This window comes from Syzygium oleosum, unplaced genomic scaffold (genome assembly GCF_021117445.2).
Source record: "Syzygium oleosum isolate NSW1041296 unplaced genomic scaffold, Sole_v2.1 Sole_v2.11, whole genome shotgun sequence".
Lineage (NCBI taxonomy): Eukaryota > Viridiplantae > Streptophyta > Magnoliopsida > Myrtales > Myrtaceae > Syzygium > Syzygium oleosum.
This window is the reverse complement of record NW_026607495.1, coordinates 9,228,536-9,243,806: the sequence shown is the minus strand read 5'-3', so window position 1 is coordinate 9,243,806 and position 15,271 is coordinate 9,228,536. Positions and strand designations below refer to the sequence as shown.

General features: G+C 35.6%; 2 protein-coding genes across 2 annotated transcripts in view; one reads left to right on the top strand and one right to left on the bottom strand.

Moving 5' to 3' along the window:
- Positions 1-15,271, top strand: part of LOC115666161 (uncharacterized) — a 102,658-nt gene that overhangs the window by 48,420 nt on the left and 38,967 nt on the right. The window lies entirely within an intron of this gene.
- Positions 1,269-3,601, bottom strand: LOC115665002 (transcription factor bHLH162-like). The gene is made up of 3 exons (XM_056316058.1): positions 3,326-3,601; positions 2,245-2,583; positions 1,269-1,531 (listed from the first exon to the last, which is right to left on the bottom strand). The coding sequence occupies exons 1-3, from the start codon at positions 3,443-3,445 to the stop codon at positions 1,448-1,450; spliced, it is 543 nt and encodes a 180-aa protein (XP_056172033.1). The 5' UTR covers positions 3,446-3,601; the 3' UTR covers positions 1,269-1,447.

Here is a 15,271-nt window from a genome sequence, read left to right as displayed (position 1 = left end):
TGGTATATAGAGGTGTCTTCAATTGGGGCGATGACCTGAGGATGAGAATTTCCTTTTTCAATATTTTTTTAAATTTTTTATTTGTACTGTCTTCGTTTTCCTTATTTGTTAAAACTCATGTTTACTTTTTAATTCTTTTTTGCCACGTCATTGTTGACACTTATTTTAGCGGAGAGGTTGCGACAATCATTACTAATAAAGAATGCCGCTTAGGAGCGAGACGCAAACACTGTCAGCCTCGTCACCTGCCATGTGGGACATTTAACGGTGAAATTGGACTGAACTGTAAGCCTGTAAGGGATGGTAAAATTGGGATAATGGTACTATTTTGATGGTTTTATGAGTCAAAAAATAATTTGAAATAAATATGTTCAATCAGTACAAGATTTTTTGTTATAATCCTGATAATATTGATAAAGTCTTTCTTTTTTTTTTTTTTCTCTTTTTTGAAGAGTTGAGTCCCATTTCATTTGGCATTTTGAAATGCCAAGTTCATACTAGTGGATTGATTTATAGTCTCCGTTAGCTTACTTTGTAGTTCATTCTCTTTCTTGCTTTCCATCCCGTTAGTCATGCTTCGTTTAAGTCTTGGCGGCCCAAAGTCATTTCAAAATTCAATGAAGTCATCTTTGGTATGGTTCTTGTGTATTTCTCCGCAAGATTGAGTTGATTGTTTCTCGAGAAATCGGGAGAGCTCAACACAGTGTGATTAATGGTGTAATTAGAAGGTCATGAAACACTGAGAGTGTTTAAGTGACTAATCATCTTTGTGTCTCTCCATCAACGGTAGAATCTTGTACCGCTCTTCTCGTGTAGTAGGTTACACGGCCCAAACTATGTAAATTAGGTCCAATTTATTATATATTTTTTAGTTTATTTTTATTTGATCTCTTATTTGCGCAATAAGAGCAATACTTGTTCCGCATTGTGAGGTTTCTCATTTCATACTTTTAGATATGACCCGCAAGACCAAGATCCTAGGGAAACTCCAAATCCGAGTAGGTGGGAAATTTCTAAGACACACAAGTGAATCATACCATCTCATTTCTTACTACTCTTTTGCACTTGATTACAGCGAATCGCCTTAACGCCGTAAAATAATCCCATGACTTCTTACAATGTTTTCATAGATAATTACGACAATATGTCATAACGTCATGCGTACGCCTGGGATATCGTGAAATTGCCCATGGAAGGTGATCCAACAAGAGGATTCAAGTCCAAGATCGACCCATTTCCAAAGAAATAACAAAAAGAGCAGAAGGAAGTATTCAAAGAAGGTTGCTGCTTGCATTCAGACATGAACTACATAAACAAATGAAAGATTTCAGTGTGTTGTTCCAGATACTAATAAGTGTGTCAATGACCACACAAACAGTCAGCAAGTGAGGAAATTGCTCAGAGAGAGTGTGAGAGGACAAAACGATTGCAATAACATGGTACCATGTCAGGATGAAACTCCATCAACATCATTGACAATCTTCTGTAGCCTTTGAGACACTCTCTCATCTGAAGAATCGCCATCTTCAACCTACAGCATACTCAGCTTGGAAATAATACTGAAAAACCAGCCAATTGAAAAGGCTGAAACAACAACATAAAGAAGGAAATGAAAATATTTCCTGCAAATCTTGGCCTGGAATTTCCGTCAACCTCTCCAGGTAAAAGGTAAAAAGTCATTGAAGGTTTTACTTTTGTCAGTATACACTTGGTGCGTGAATTAACATGGATGGCTCTTATGTCTTACTGTGAATACTGTCACAACTGATAAAGCTACTTTGCACTGATTTTGTCTACTATAATCAGTTTGTGCTTCTCAAGCCTGTTCAAGAAATTCGTAAACGAGTCTTATTAATGCTATGCATACTAAAACCCGTTTCCCGAATTGGTTTCCAAATTGCATGCTGGTATTTAAACAATCGAATTAGTTGTACTCATACAGGCAGCATAGGTTCCATTCCTACCCCATCAAGTGAAAACTTAGGTTTTGACTCTCGTCTTGTATAATGCATAAAATTAATGAGATAATTCATCATTAACGATTTTACTACTTGAGTGAGTTGGGCATCCTCCTCATATAAAAATAAGTGGATCATAATCGAATGCCTCACCTCGCTCTATAAACTAATTTTACATATCATCTCTAAGTATGAGTTGCAAAATTCTACATTTTCTAGTAATCTTTTGTTCTAAATATATAAGTACATAATCATTTTTGGGCTCAAAATATAATCAAATTCTTACCTTGGCATGAATGGTGTGAAGCATTGCATCACCAACATTAGAGAAACTGGCACTGACGATATCAGCTCCTTCTTCATGAATCACTCGAACAGTCTCATTAAACATGAACTGGCCATCCAATCCAGTAACAAGAACAACCTCCAGGATTGACTCGGTTTTTTGAATTCTGATCTCCGACGACTTGAATCCGATCATCTGTCCATTCTTCATGCTCTTGTTGATCTTTTCTATTTCTAACAACCTCTCTTTCTGCTCCCTCATTTTCTCTACCTTCACTTGTAAGTTCTTTATGTAATTGGCCGCTTGGCCTAACTGATCGGGCTGTGATAACGTTGATTCCTACAACCAAACCATAAGTAAGCAAGGACAATTGTTAACTTAAACTTGATCAAAATGCATTGACAACTATAGTTGAAACAAACATTTATAGACTTTGAACTCCAGAAGATACTATTTAAACTCACCCTCATGGACAAAGTCAATCACATTCCAAAGATGAACCTCATACTTCTTAGAAACTTCCCTTGCCACGGAATCTCGCACTTATTTTCTTGAAATTGTGGTCAACACTACCTACCATTTCAGAATCTACATCACGCTAGACTTTTTTCAGAAAACTCAAATGAGGAGACATTCCAACTTCTTGTGTTTAAATAGTAACAAGAAAAAAACCCTAGATAGGTTCCTTGTGTTTAGGAAAATTTGATTTTCTTCTACTTCATTTTCGACAAAAAAAGGAAAAAAAAAGGCATGATTGGATTAAAAATGGCCACAAATACCATCTGGGAAACTGAAAATCTTGAAGAAATGATATTTTTCCATGCTTCTAGCTAAGATGAGGAGCAGAAAATGAGGGTTTCCAAATAGTCAGCACCAATTAACATAAGAACAAGCACCTTGAAGAAAATAAAAATATAAAGTAACCCCATTCTTAACAATGAAAAGTAAATACCTGGTGTTTTGTACGTAATATAACCAAAAACCATGGAAAAAATACAGTGTCGGAGAGAGAGAGAGAGAGAGAGAGAGAGAGAGAGAGAGAGAGAGAGAGAGAGAGAGAGAGAGAGAGAGAGAGAGAGACCCTAGGACTCTGTGGAGGAACAAGGGAGTGGAGCTTGGAGAGGAGTGCCTTCATTTGATTTCTCCTGTTTCTCTCTGTCGTTTTGCGGTCGGGTCTGGATGAGCCGGGCTTGCTCTCCATCAAACCCCCGGACCACGAAGTACTGAACACCAAGATCAGAGCAGCCTATGTTACTGAGAAATTTGAGTGCCTATAATGTGTTTGATTCCATCCCTTGTTGGGAAGTGCTTTCACCGCACTGAGACCACAAAGCGAAGAAAAGGTAAAGTTAAATATGATTATTCAGATGCTGCTCTCTGTAAAAGGTTCTAATTCTAAGTTGGCAAATTTCACCTTTTCTATGGGACCAACGTGGACGTTCTTTGACCATCGATTCCAAATCATTAGTTAAGTTAAACAGCATGTGAAAAAGACAGCCGCTTCTTCTACAGAAGCATGATGTTTGCTTGGCCTCGCTATTAGTTGACTAGACGGGATAATGATGAGTTATGTAATCTCATTTGTTGTGATTGGAAAATTTAATCTGAATAAGACTATGTAGATGAAACGTACTATTCTATGATGGTTTTGGTGAGAATGGACAGGTCTGAGTTAAAAGAAAGAATACTAGATAAGTTTCAAGAAAAAGGGCGAAGCCCAAGTGGCTTAATCTGTCAAAAGTATGATCACCACACGGTGGAGACCCCTATTGATGACAGGTGGAGAGAGCAATAAGTCACCATTTGAATTGTTACGTCAGTAGGGAAAAACAAGCAATCCAACACAATAATAAAAAATAGACAAAGAAAACACAATAAAAAAATGGAGGTAAAAAAAAAAAGGATATCGGATTTATGTTATTCAGTCGACATAACCTAGTCTACGGGGAGAATAGCATAGAATTTCATTAGCAATTAAAGGATACAATATTAATTACAATTACACTTGAGTCATTCAAACACTTTTAATGTCTCATAATCCCGATTACACCCAATAATAAGTCTTTAGCCTTCACAATTTCTCATTAATCTCTCAATCTCACAAAGAAAACACAAATCTTATCACAAAATTTTGTTGTGACTCCAAAATATTCTTGCTTTTTTCACTAGGTGTCATTCATAAGCATGCGGTACAATTGATTGTCACGGCCGAAACCTCCTTTGATCACTAATGAACAAAAAAACCAACAAATATCACACATATACACACACATATAGGACTTGTGATTTGATGTCTGAACAAGTAACAAATTATTGCAATATTTTATCTATTGGAATTGGATTCTTACTTTGAGTCGGCATAGAGGGGTCTCCTATTTTGAGATATATAGTTATATAGCAAAATAATAAAGAAAAAAATTTACTTTTTGTTCCTGTACTTTCATACTTTTTCTAATCAAGTCCTTATACTTTTCGTTTATCTAATCAAGTCAATCTACTTTCACAAATTCTCTAATCAAGTCCTTTTGACAAAAATCCTGCTAAATCCGACTGACATAGCTATTGGATGAGTATGACGTAAGTAAAAATTTTGTCCACATTGGCTAAATTTTATGCACTACATATTTCAAAGTTGTACCCATTAGCTAAATTTTTTGACACATGACCATGTGGGGATCCGTATATTATATCCGCATCGTATTTTGGTGTTGTCAAATGGCTATATTAGCTAAATCCAGTCGGATTTAGAGCAAGAGGAATTCGATTATAAAATTTGTGAAAAGTATAGGGACTTGATAGGAAAAACGTAAAAGTATAGGGACAAAGTCTTTTCGAAGTCGCCTAAACCGTCTTCTCATGCTTTATATACAAGAATAAATTACGTATAAGACTAAATCTGAGTAGTGGAGCTCACTTAGCGAGTACAAAAAATAAATAAATGCTTTATTGTGATTTCTTATTCAGTCGGTTGGAGCTTTAGTCGATTTACTTTATTTGAAGCACCCATAGAAGCTCCATTTTTTTTTAGATGGAGCCACACATAGGAGAATGGAAAAATAAGACTAATTTGATTGGAGTGCCCCGAGACAATTTCAAGATTGTCTTAGGGATAGAGTTCTTGGATATCCAACCAAAGCCGTCCGTATGCCGTACTTAGGCACTTTCGGCATCATGGATGAAGGAAGACCGGCTCCAAGTCTTAATATCAAAACTAGTTTTCCACTTTATCCGCTTTGCAGCTTTGTTGAGGGATTCAAGAAGGACGAAGAAACCTTTGTGGCCCACCATTTGTTAAACCCCCTCTTCTTGGGCAATAGGGTATCCTTTCTAGACTTCTAGGCTTGAGTTTTCTTTTGAGTGCGGGTTCCTTTATAGGGGGAGTCTGGGTCCGGGGATGTACAAGCAAGAATTGTCTAACCGATAGATCCAGTTATACCTATTTTCAACATCTTATGGCATGCCCGGACTCTTTGTGGTCTCACGTCATAAAGGCCAAATATTTCCGGTCTATTAGTCCTTTAGAAGTTGAATCCGCATCCGAGGCATCTGTCGCCTGAAAATCCATCTTAGCTACGCTAAAAGGAATTGCCCAAGCTAGTGACAGGCTAGCTAGGGCTAATCTCCATCATTTATTTTAGACACATAGGAAAATGTCATCAAAATAATTACTACTCTTAACTTAATAAGAAAGTAGAAGCATGGTCTCTGTTTAGGTGCCCAATTCTCTTTTGAAATTGGGCTTGGCAAAAATTCAAGGCACGGAACCACCTTTCTTCAAATAATAATATATTATTTAAGTGCATCCTAAGCAAGCTGTCTCCGGATGACGAATAATTGGTGACGTATTATGGATGACGTCTGCTTTTACAAATTTCTGCGTTAAAAGCGCATGCAAAGTGATAGCTAGTCCTTTGTTTGCTTCCTCCTACAGAGAAAGCCTCAAGCATCCCACTTTGTCCGGGAGCATTCACATGCAATTATCGACGTGCACTATGTGCGTGATTCACAAGTTTCAAATCTCTAGAACATGGACTATATCTTTGAAATCACAAGTTTCAAATCTCTAGAACATGGACTATATCTTTGAAATCACAAGTTTCAAATCTCTAGAACATGGACTATATCTTTGAAATATATCTAGGATATGATTATGTTGTTGGTATCCAATGTCAATTTCGATTCGTTTCGTAATTAGATAAAAATTCTATCAAATTCAGTAAATTAAGAGGAAAAAAAACGATTTATTCAGTGATATTAGATGCTTTAGGATAGACAAAGTTTGGATAACTTCAAGGATCGCTCAAAAGGTGTTACTTTTTTTTTTTTTTGCTAAAGGTCTAAATTCAAATAGTAATATTTGCGCATTCAGTAGTGGACCCAGGTTTCCCGCTGAAGGGAGGAGCTTAGGTTTAAGCAATGATCTTTAGAAATTCTGAACTAAGTAATCGAGTGATAAAAAGTAAACTTAAATTCTACAGAGACATACAATACGTGAATTAGCATATATATAAAAACAAGCAACATATGAAGATTAAAATGCCGGCTACAAACGACAAGGATCAATTCAATTATGTCCATCTAGAAAAAAACGAAGAATTGGTGGGGGCACCTATCAATTTTTTCTTAACTTTAGGCACTCTGTATCAAACTAGTCTATAGTAAATTGAATAAGGGCACCACAAGTGTTATAACTTTCTACGCCGCTTACTTTAATGTAATAACTTTATAATTGATCACCTGAGTATCATAACTTTTAAAAAATGTTTACTTTGGAGTCATATCTTTTCAATCTATCACTTGAGTATTGTAAATTCAACAAAATATTAAAATTTACAACACTTGTGGTGAACAATTCTTTTTTTTTTTTTTAAAGTTATGATACTTAAGTCATCAAATATAAATAATCTCATACGTAGACAATTCACCTCACATCGTGCTTTATCCGGATTGAAGAGGTTATTGATAGCGACCAATTGAAAGTGACTTATCTCATTAAAGCAAGAAAAAAGAGAAGTTCTTATTTCTTTTGTTGTTGTCTTTACAAGGTAATTTCATTATCCCCAGCTCCAAGAGAGTCAAAAGTTGTGCGGTGTAGTCGCTCAATTTGAGGTTGTGGAGAGAGACATATGAGTCATGTCTCTTCACATGTTGGGTAATATGCTTTTCTCACGGTTGATGTCAATTTTCCCCTGGCTGGGCTGATCATACTGATTGGAATTGGCTTGTTGGAGATTAGTAGGAAACCTTGATCATATGAAATAACTATTTTCCTACGTGGGAAGAGCGGATTACGCGATGTGTGTATAATCACCGGAGGACAGGATTTTCTAGAGACTGAGAGTCTAGCAAGTTTTCATAGGTCTACTAATCCCTGTGATAATTACTAAATCAATCCTAAAACTATTGTACGGATATCAATTTAGTAATAAATTTTTTTAATTTTGTCAATGTAATTCTAGACCTTTACGCAAAATTCCAACGTATTATTTTCGATCAATTACCGCCGAGAATTGCTGACTTGGGAATCAATTGTAGATCTAACGTAAAGGATCTAGAAACTTGTGTCAATCCTAAGGATCTGGAAACTTATGCTTCCATGTCACAAATCAATCATTTGGCAGATTTATCAATAATAGTGTTACAACTAGACACGGCCAAAAATCGAGATGTTGAAAGGATTTATTGTTGGATGAAGGACATGTATTTTTAGAGTTTATTTTGTAATCAAATTTTTTTACAAATCAATTTAATAATTGTGAACATGTAACTGACTTTTTACTTAGACAATGGACCTAATAAAAATCCTCAATCTAAGAACACACGATTCGTAGTTAACACAAGCAAAAAACAATATCATCGCGACTAAGCACTAATCACAATTTAGTCCACTTGACATTGATTATCCTGCAAGGGTGGCCCCTATAATTCACTCTATGGTAAAAATTAAGTTAATTAATAGCTTTACCCTTATAAACCTTGCTTTTGTTCTTCTAGGATTTAAAATAATATATTGAATTGAAATGAAGAGAACGAGCCTTTGAAATCAAGCATAGATATCCCCGGATAAGTGCGGAAACAGAACTTAACATTTTCGCCATGGTAAAATTGAGAATTTAAGATATTATTTTGATTAGTTGAGGACTTAAGATATAAAAAAACCCACAATCAAGTCCCAAGCTCACCATTGGTTGAATTCAAACGTCAGAATGACACATGGCAAATGATGAAATATTCCACAAGAGAGCCACATTGGATTTCGAATGTCTGAATGATGCTATTGACGAGCTCAAAACCTGATTGAGACTTTTATAAAATCTTAAGTTCTCAATTCATCAAGATTAAAGTTTAAGTCTTCAATTGACCAATGTCAAAATTTTAAGTTCTTGCAATTATCATCATGAAGACTCATCATGCCGGTGTTGGCATTGCTTATGTATTACCATTTGAAGTTCTTTGACAATCAGAAAATAATAAAGGAAAATTTATTTTTGTCCCTATATTTTCACGCCTTTTCTAATCAAGTCCCTATACTTTTAATTGGTCTAATTAAGTCTTTTTACGTACATAAATTTTCTAATCAAGTCCCTTCGACACCAAATCAAGCTGACGTGGCTGTCGGATGTCACCATAGCACTTGTGGATAAAGTTTTTCCAATGTGGATGTCCAGTTGGGATTCCGCATTGGTTAAATTTTATGCACATCTTATTTCAAAGTTATCACCATTTGATAATTTTTTCCACACATCTCTGGGTGGGGAGAGACTTGATTTGAAAATTTGTGAAAGTAAAAGGATTTCATTAGACAAATCAAAAGAACAAGGACTTGATTAGGCAAAACATGAAAGTATAGGGACAAAAAGGATAATTTTTTCAAAAAGTAATGAATTATCTGAGCTATTGATGAGCCTATTAATAAGGAAATTGCATCCTAAGCAAACTGTCCCTAGATGACGAATAATTGGTGACGTATTATGGATGACGTCCCATAAGATCTCCTTACCATTTTCTGCGATAAAGTGATGGAGCGGACCCAAAAAAGCAAGGGCAATCACGAGTCCTTTGTTTGGACTTTGCTCCCTCCTACGAAGAAAAGCCTCAAGCGCCTTACATTATCCAAGAGCATTTACATATAACAGTCGACATGCACAATGTGCATCATTCCCAAGTTTCCGGTCTCTAGAACTTCAATTATATCTTTGGTAAAATTTCTACGATTGAGTTTTGGGAATCCGACGTCGATCCCAATTCATTTCAGAATCAGGTAACAATTCAAGTAGGTTTAGTAAATTAATAAAAATAATAATGTGTTCGGCGATAATAGATGCTTTAGGTTAGACAAAGTTGGATAACCTAAAGAATTGCTCAGTAGGCATAATTTTCTTCGCGCCTTACTTTGTCCAAGAGTACTCACGTGGAGTTGTCGATGTGCACAATGTGAGTGATTCACGAGTTCCAAGTCTCTAGAACATCTATCTACTGTATCTTTTGTAAAATTTCGAGGATATAATTAAGTTTTGGGAATCTGATGTCAATTTCAATACTTTTCAGAATAAGATAATAATTTAAGTAGATGTAGTAAATTAAGGAAAAAAAAATGACACATTCAATGACTAAAGATGCTTTCGGAAAGACAAAGTTAGATAACCTAAAGAATTGCTCAACGGGTGTTACTTTTTCTCGTGCCTTACTTTGTCCAAGAGCATTCACATGTAGTTGTCGACCTTCACAATATGCGTGATTCACAAGTTTCAAGTCTCTGGATTGTTGACTATATATCCTATAAACTTTCTATGATATAAATGAGCTTTGGGAATCCGATGTAAATTTCAATTCGTTGCAAAATTAGATAAAAAAAATCCAAGCAGGTTGAGTAAATTAAGAAAAAAAGGTATATATTCAGTGGTAACAGATGCTTCAGGACAGACAAAGTTGGATAACCTAAAGAATTGCTCGACAGGTGTTATTTTCTTCATTAAAGGTCTAAATTCAAATCGTAATATTTGTGCATTCAGTGGTGGATTTGGGATTCCCGCATAGGGAACGAGCTTAACTTTAAGAAATTATCCGTAGAAATTCTGAGCTAAGTAATTGCGTGATAAGAAGTAACTTAATTACACAGAGACATTTCATTAAATTCACGAGGGAGCATTCGTGTCTTGGATGTATGATAACCGCAGACTTTTCAATGTGGGATATGTAAGGATAAGTCAGAAATGAATCCTAACGAGCTCACTCTCGAAAGCTTGAAGACAGAAGATACGTAGGCATGTCGGGATCCTCGATATTTTTGGAGATAATTGTTCAAGATCCCTTCAACTTTCCACACACTTTCACATGGGGATTCGCTCTATCGTGCTTTGGCGTCGTTAGACAATTATGTCGGTTAAATATGAGCGGATTTAGTATCAAAGAGATTTGATTAGAAAATGTATGAAAGTTGAAGGACTTAATTAAATAAACTAAAATCATAAAGATTTGATTAGAAGTTTGAAAATATAGGGATGGAAAGTATAATTTTCTTCGATGAATAATAAATTGTTTAAGCTATTGGTGAGCCAATTGATCAGGTAATTACATCCCAAGCAAACTGATGGCGAATAATTGGTCACGTATTATGGATGACGTCCCATAAGATATCCTTTTAACATTTTCTGCGATGAAGTACACGAGTGGACACTAAAAAATAAAATAAACTAAAACAACAAAAAAAGCCTCAACCGCCTCACAAGTTCGTGACTCACAAGTTGAAAGTCTCTAGAACGTCCACTATCTCCTTTGTAAAATTTCTAGGATATAATTAAGTTTCGGAATCTGATGTCAATTTCAATTCGTTTCATAATCGAATTAAAATTCAAGCATATTTAGTCAATTAAGAGAAAGTAATGATACACATAATGATAATAGATGCTTTAGGACCGACAAAGCTTTTTTTTTTTTGGAAATATTTTCTTCATTTTCACGGATATACAATAGAGATATGCAGTCCAACTGCAAACCAAAACAACAAAACAAGTTTTAGATAAGAAGATAAATAATCAGAACAAGATTATGGGTCATAAACTCAAAGAGCATATTTGATACTTCTTCAAACCAAAATCGGCGGCCGATCACCAAATTCATTTTCAGTAATAAGCATACACCGAGATTTCCATATGTTGCTACATTTTTTCCTTTCGGCGGTGCTCGCCTAGGTTAGGAAGGTTAAACGTGCACAGATCTGACACTTGTAAGAGTGAAACTTTCACGAAGCTCTTTTGATCTTTTTTGAAACTGGACTTATACACAAATGAAACTGAGGAAAGCGAAACCCCAAAATCATATATGCAAAAAAACCCAAAATCTAGACTAAATTGAGATTGAAACCTCCCCGAAACGGGAGAGAAGAACTTCTAGATCTAAACTAGATCAGAAGAGAAAAACCCCTCAAAATGGGAGGAAAGCAAAAAAGAGAGAATATAGAATCAAATCAGCCAAAGAAAAAGGAAAAGGGGATGGGTGGGAGAGGTCTAGCTCAAACACCCCTTCCATGGAGGTTGAAGAAGAAAGCTATGTGAATATAGGAAGAAGATGAGAGAACTCTAAAGGGGAGAGGGAAAAAGCGTTAGGACCGATAAAGGTGGATAACCTTTAAAATTGGCAAAAGGACACTATAAGTGCTATAACTTGTGTACGGAGATCACTTTGGTGCCATAACTTTTTTTCGGATCACTTTGGTACCAAGTCGGAGGAAAAACGATCACTTAAGTGTTATAAGTTTTTTTTGGATCACTTAAGTGCTAAAATTTTTTAAAAACGATCATTTAAGTGCTAAAATTTTTGAAAAACGATCACTTAAGTGCTAATCTCCGGCGAGCCACGTCAGCTTCAGAAATTAATAAAAAAAATGCCACGTCGGATTTCCGGCGAAAAATTGTGTACGGCACCGGAGTTGGCACTTAAGTGATCGTTTTTCAAAAATTTTAGCACTAAAGTGTTCCAAAAAGAACTTATGGCACCAAAGTGAGCGCCGTACACAAGTTATGGCACTCGTAGTATTCTTTTGCCCTTTAAAATTGCTCATAAGATGTTCTTTTCTTCACGCCTTACTTTGTCCGAGAGCATTCACATGTAATTGTTGACATGCACAACGTGTGAGATTCACAGAGTCTCTAGCACGTGGACTATAGCTTTTGTAAATTTCCTAGGATATAATCAAGTTTGGAAATTTGGTGTCAATTTCATTTCGTTCAAAATCAAACAAAAGTTCAAGCAAATTTGGTGAACTAAGAAAAAAAAAGATATATTCAGTGATAGTAAATGCTTTAGAATAGACAAAGTAGGATAACCTGAAGGATTGCTCAACAAGTGTTATTTTCTTCGTTAAAGGTCTAAATTTGAACTGTAATATTTACGCATTTAGTGGCGGACCCAATGTTCCCGCTGGGGATGAGCTTAGCTTTAAGAAATTATCTTGAGAAATTTTGAATTAAGTAATCCCATGATAATAAATAAACTCAAATAGTAAACTTGTATTAGCAAATAAATCACAAACAAGGAACATATGAAGATTAAAATGTGGGCTACAAAAACGATAAGGATCGATTTACGTAAGAGAACAAAAATCGTGGGGCCTCTCCAATTTTTCTTAACTTTAGGCACTCAATTGGAATAATGCTAATTTCTCTCTGATCGTGGTATGTTACACATAGATATTATATTCCAGGAATTTTGGATTCTTTTATTTTCAATAGACATAAGCACAAGACAAAAATAGTTAATGTTTTCCTCTCCATTATAAGATTCGTATTTAAAACCCAAATATGCAATTTATTTAAGAATTCAATTCATTCTTATTTAATTTGATTGCATTAAAGCAAAACAAACTCAGACTACGACATACTTAACCCAAAGGGAGATGATTCGACTAGATTATCCCTAATCCATCATGAGAAATTCCGCATTTACATGTTTAATATGTTAAGATGACAAATAAGATTAAATAATCAAAAACCTGTTTCATGATTGATTTTATCTAAATGCTTTTTAATTGGAATTTATTCATAATAAATCACTCATATAAAAAAAAAGGAAGGTAAAAAGACTGCCTTATACTGCCATGGCCCATTTGGACATCACAATTTGCATATCACCGAATTCAGAAGTGTACTCTCAAATTATTTTTCCATAATTAATACATTCTTATCGACGATTAGCCTATTGATCGAATGAAAAGACATGTTTATGAATTAGATGCGTAACCCGAGCTTGATTCCTCATGTCATCAAATGTAAACAATCTCGTATTATGAGAAATCATTTCGAATGGTGTCTTATCTGTATCCATTATTGATATTGGTCAATTGAAGGAGACTTCTCTCATAAAGGCGAGAAAAAAGATAGGGTCTTATGTCATCGTGATTGTCTTTTCAAGGTAAGTTCATCATCGCCGGTACCAAGAGAGTCAAAGTTGTGCAGTGTAGTTCTTATCTGATCGATATAGTGCAAGCGCACTCAATTTGGGGCTGTGGAGAGAGACACATGAGTCATGTCTCTTCACATTTTTGGTAATATGCTTTTCACAGGGTTGATGTCAATTGTCCCCTGGTTGGGCTCCTTCGTAGTGATTGGAATGGGCTTTGTTAAAGATTGATAGGATTAACCACATGAGAAAAGATTATTTACGTACGTGGGTGGATTGGATTATGCAATGTGTGCAGTCACCAAAGGGCAAGATTTTCTAATAGGTCTACCAATCACTTATATGAAGTTCTAATTTACAAATCGCAATTTTGACGTCACAACAGTGGAAACAAGTTGCGTAGATTCCCATAACCACAATTTTACATGGGCCTCCAATGAAAAATGGCTATATGGTCATCACCCATAAAAAATGCCACATAAGCGTGCCATGCAAAACACTGTCAGCCTCATCAGCTGTCACATAGGGCATTTAACGACATATTTGGATGGAATCGTAACAAAGGGTGTAAGTGGAACAATGGTACGACTTTGGGTTTTTTTGGATTGAAAACTAATTTGGGATAAATATGTTCATAGTGCCGGTTTAAAATTTTCTATGATATTAACCCCAACTATATATACATATATTCTTTCTTTTATTTTTCTCCTTTCGAAGAGTTGAGTCCCACTTCATTTGCCGAGTAGCATTTGGATAATTTCCACTGGGAATATTGGTAAGTCACGTTCATACTAAGATTGCCTTTATATTCTTCATTGGCTTACGCTAAAGTTCATTGTCTTTCTCACTTTCCATCCCATTAGGCCCCCTTCGTTTAAGTCTTGGCAGCCCCAAGTCGTTGTCTACTTAAAAAGCAAAATTCAACGCAAAATTTAATACTAACATGGTCATAGCCAATTTGTGTCGACAACGAAAATGGCATGCCCAGGAACACCATAATCAGAAATTGAAACACGTAAATGGAGAAGTTATTGATTCGCGCACCTGATTTGGAATCCATCGAACTTGATGCGAAACTGACGACGGTTTCTAAACACGAACTCAAGTGCTTCTCTCTTATTTCCTTTGTAGGAACACTGGCCTAATGAGAAGAAATTCCTCTCTATATCCGTTTTGTGAATCAAATTGTGCATCATCAAGTTAGACAAGGGACTTGAGCGCTATTTATAGAGTTTTCGGCCATGGGCCCTCTCATCACGGGCCGGGCCGTACTTGGCCCACACTAACTAGCTCCTTATTAGACTTATTAAGAACTCATATATCTTACCTTTATTAGATCAGACTAATACAGTTAATCTCAATTAATAAAGTTCACATTAAGAAATTTCTTACAGTTTGAACATCACACTTCACGCATCGCCCAATGCAAAAGTGTACTTTCCAAATTTTGCCATAATTAATAAATTCTCATCGATAATTAGCCTATTGATCGATGAATGGACATATTTACAAATCAAATACGCAACACAAGTTTGATTCCCCGTATCATCATATGTAAGCAATCTTGTATTGGGACAATTCATCTCAAATCTCATCTTTATCTGGAGCTGATGGGTTATTGATACCGACC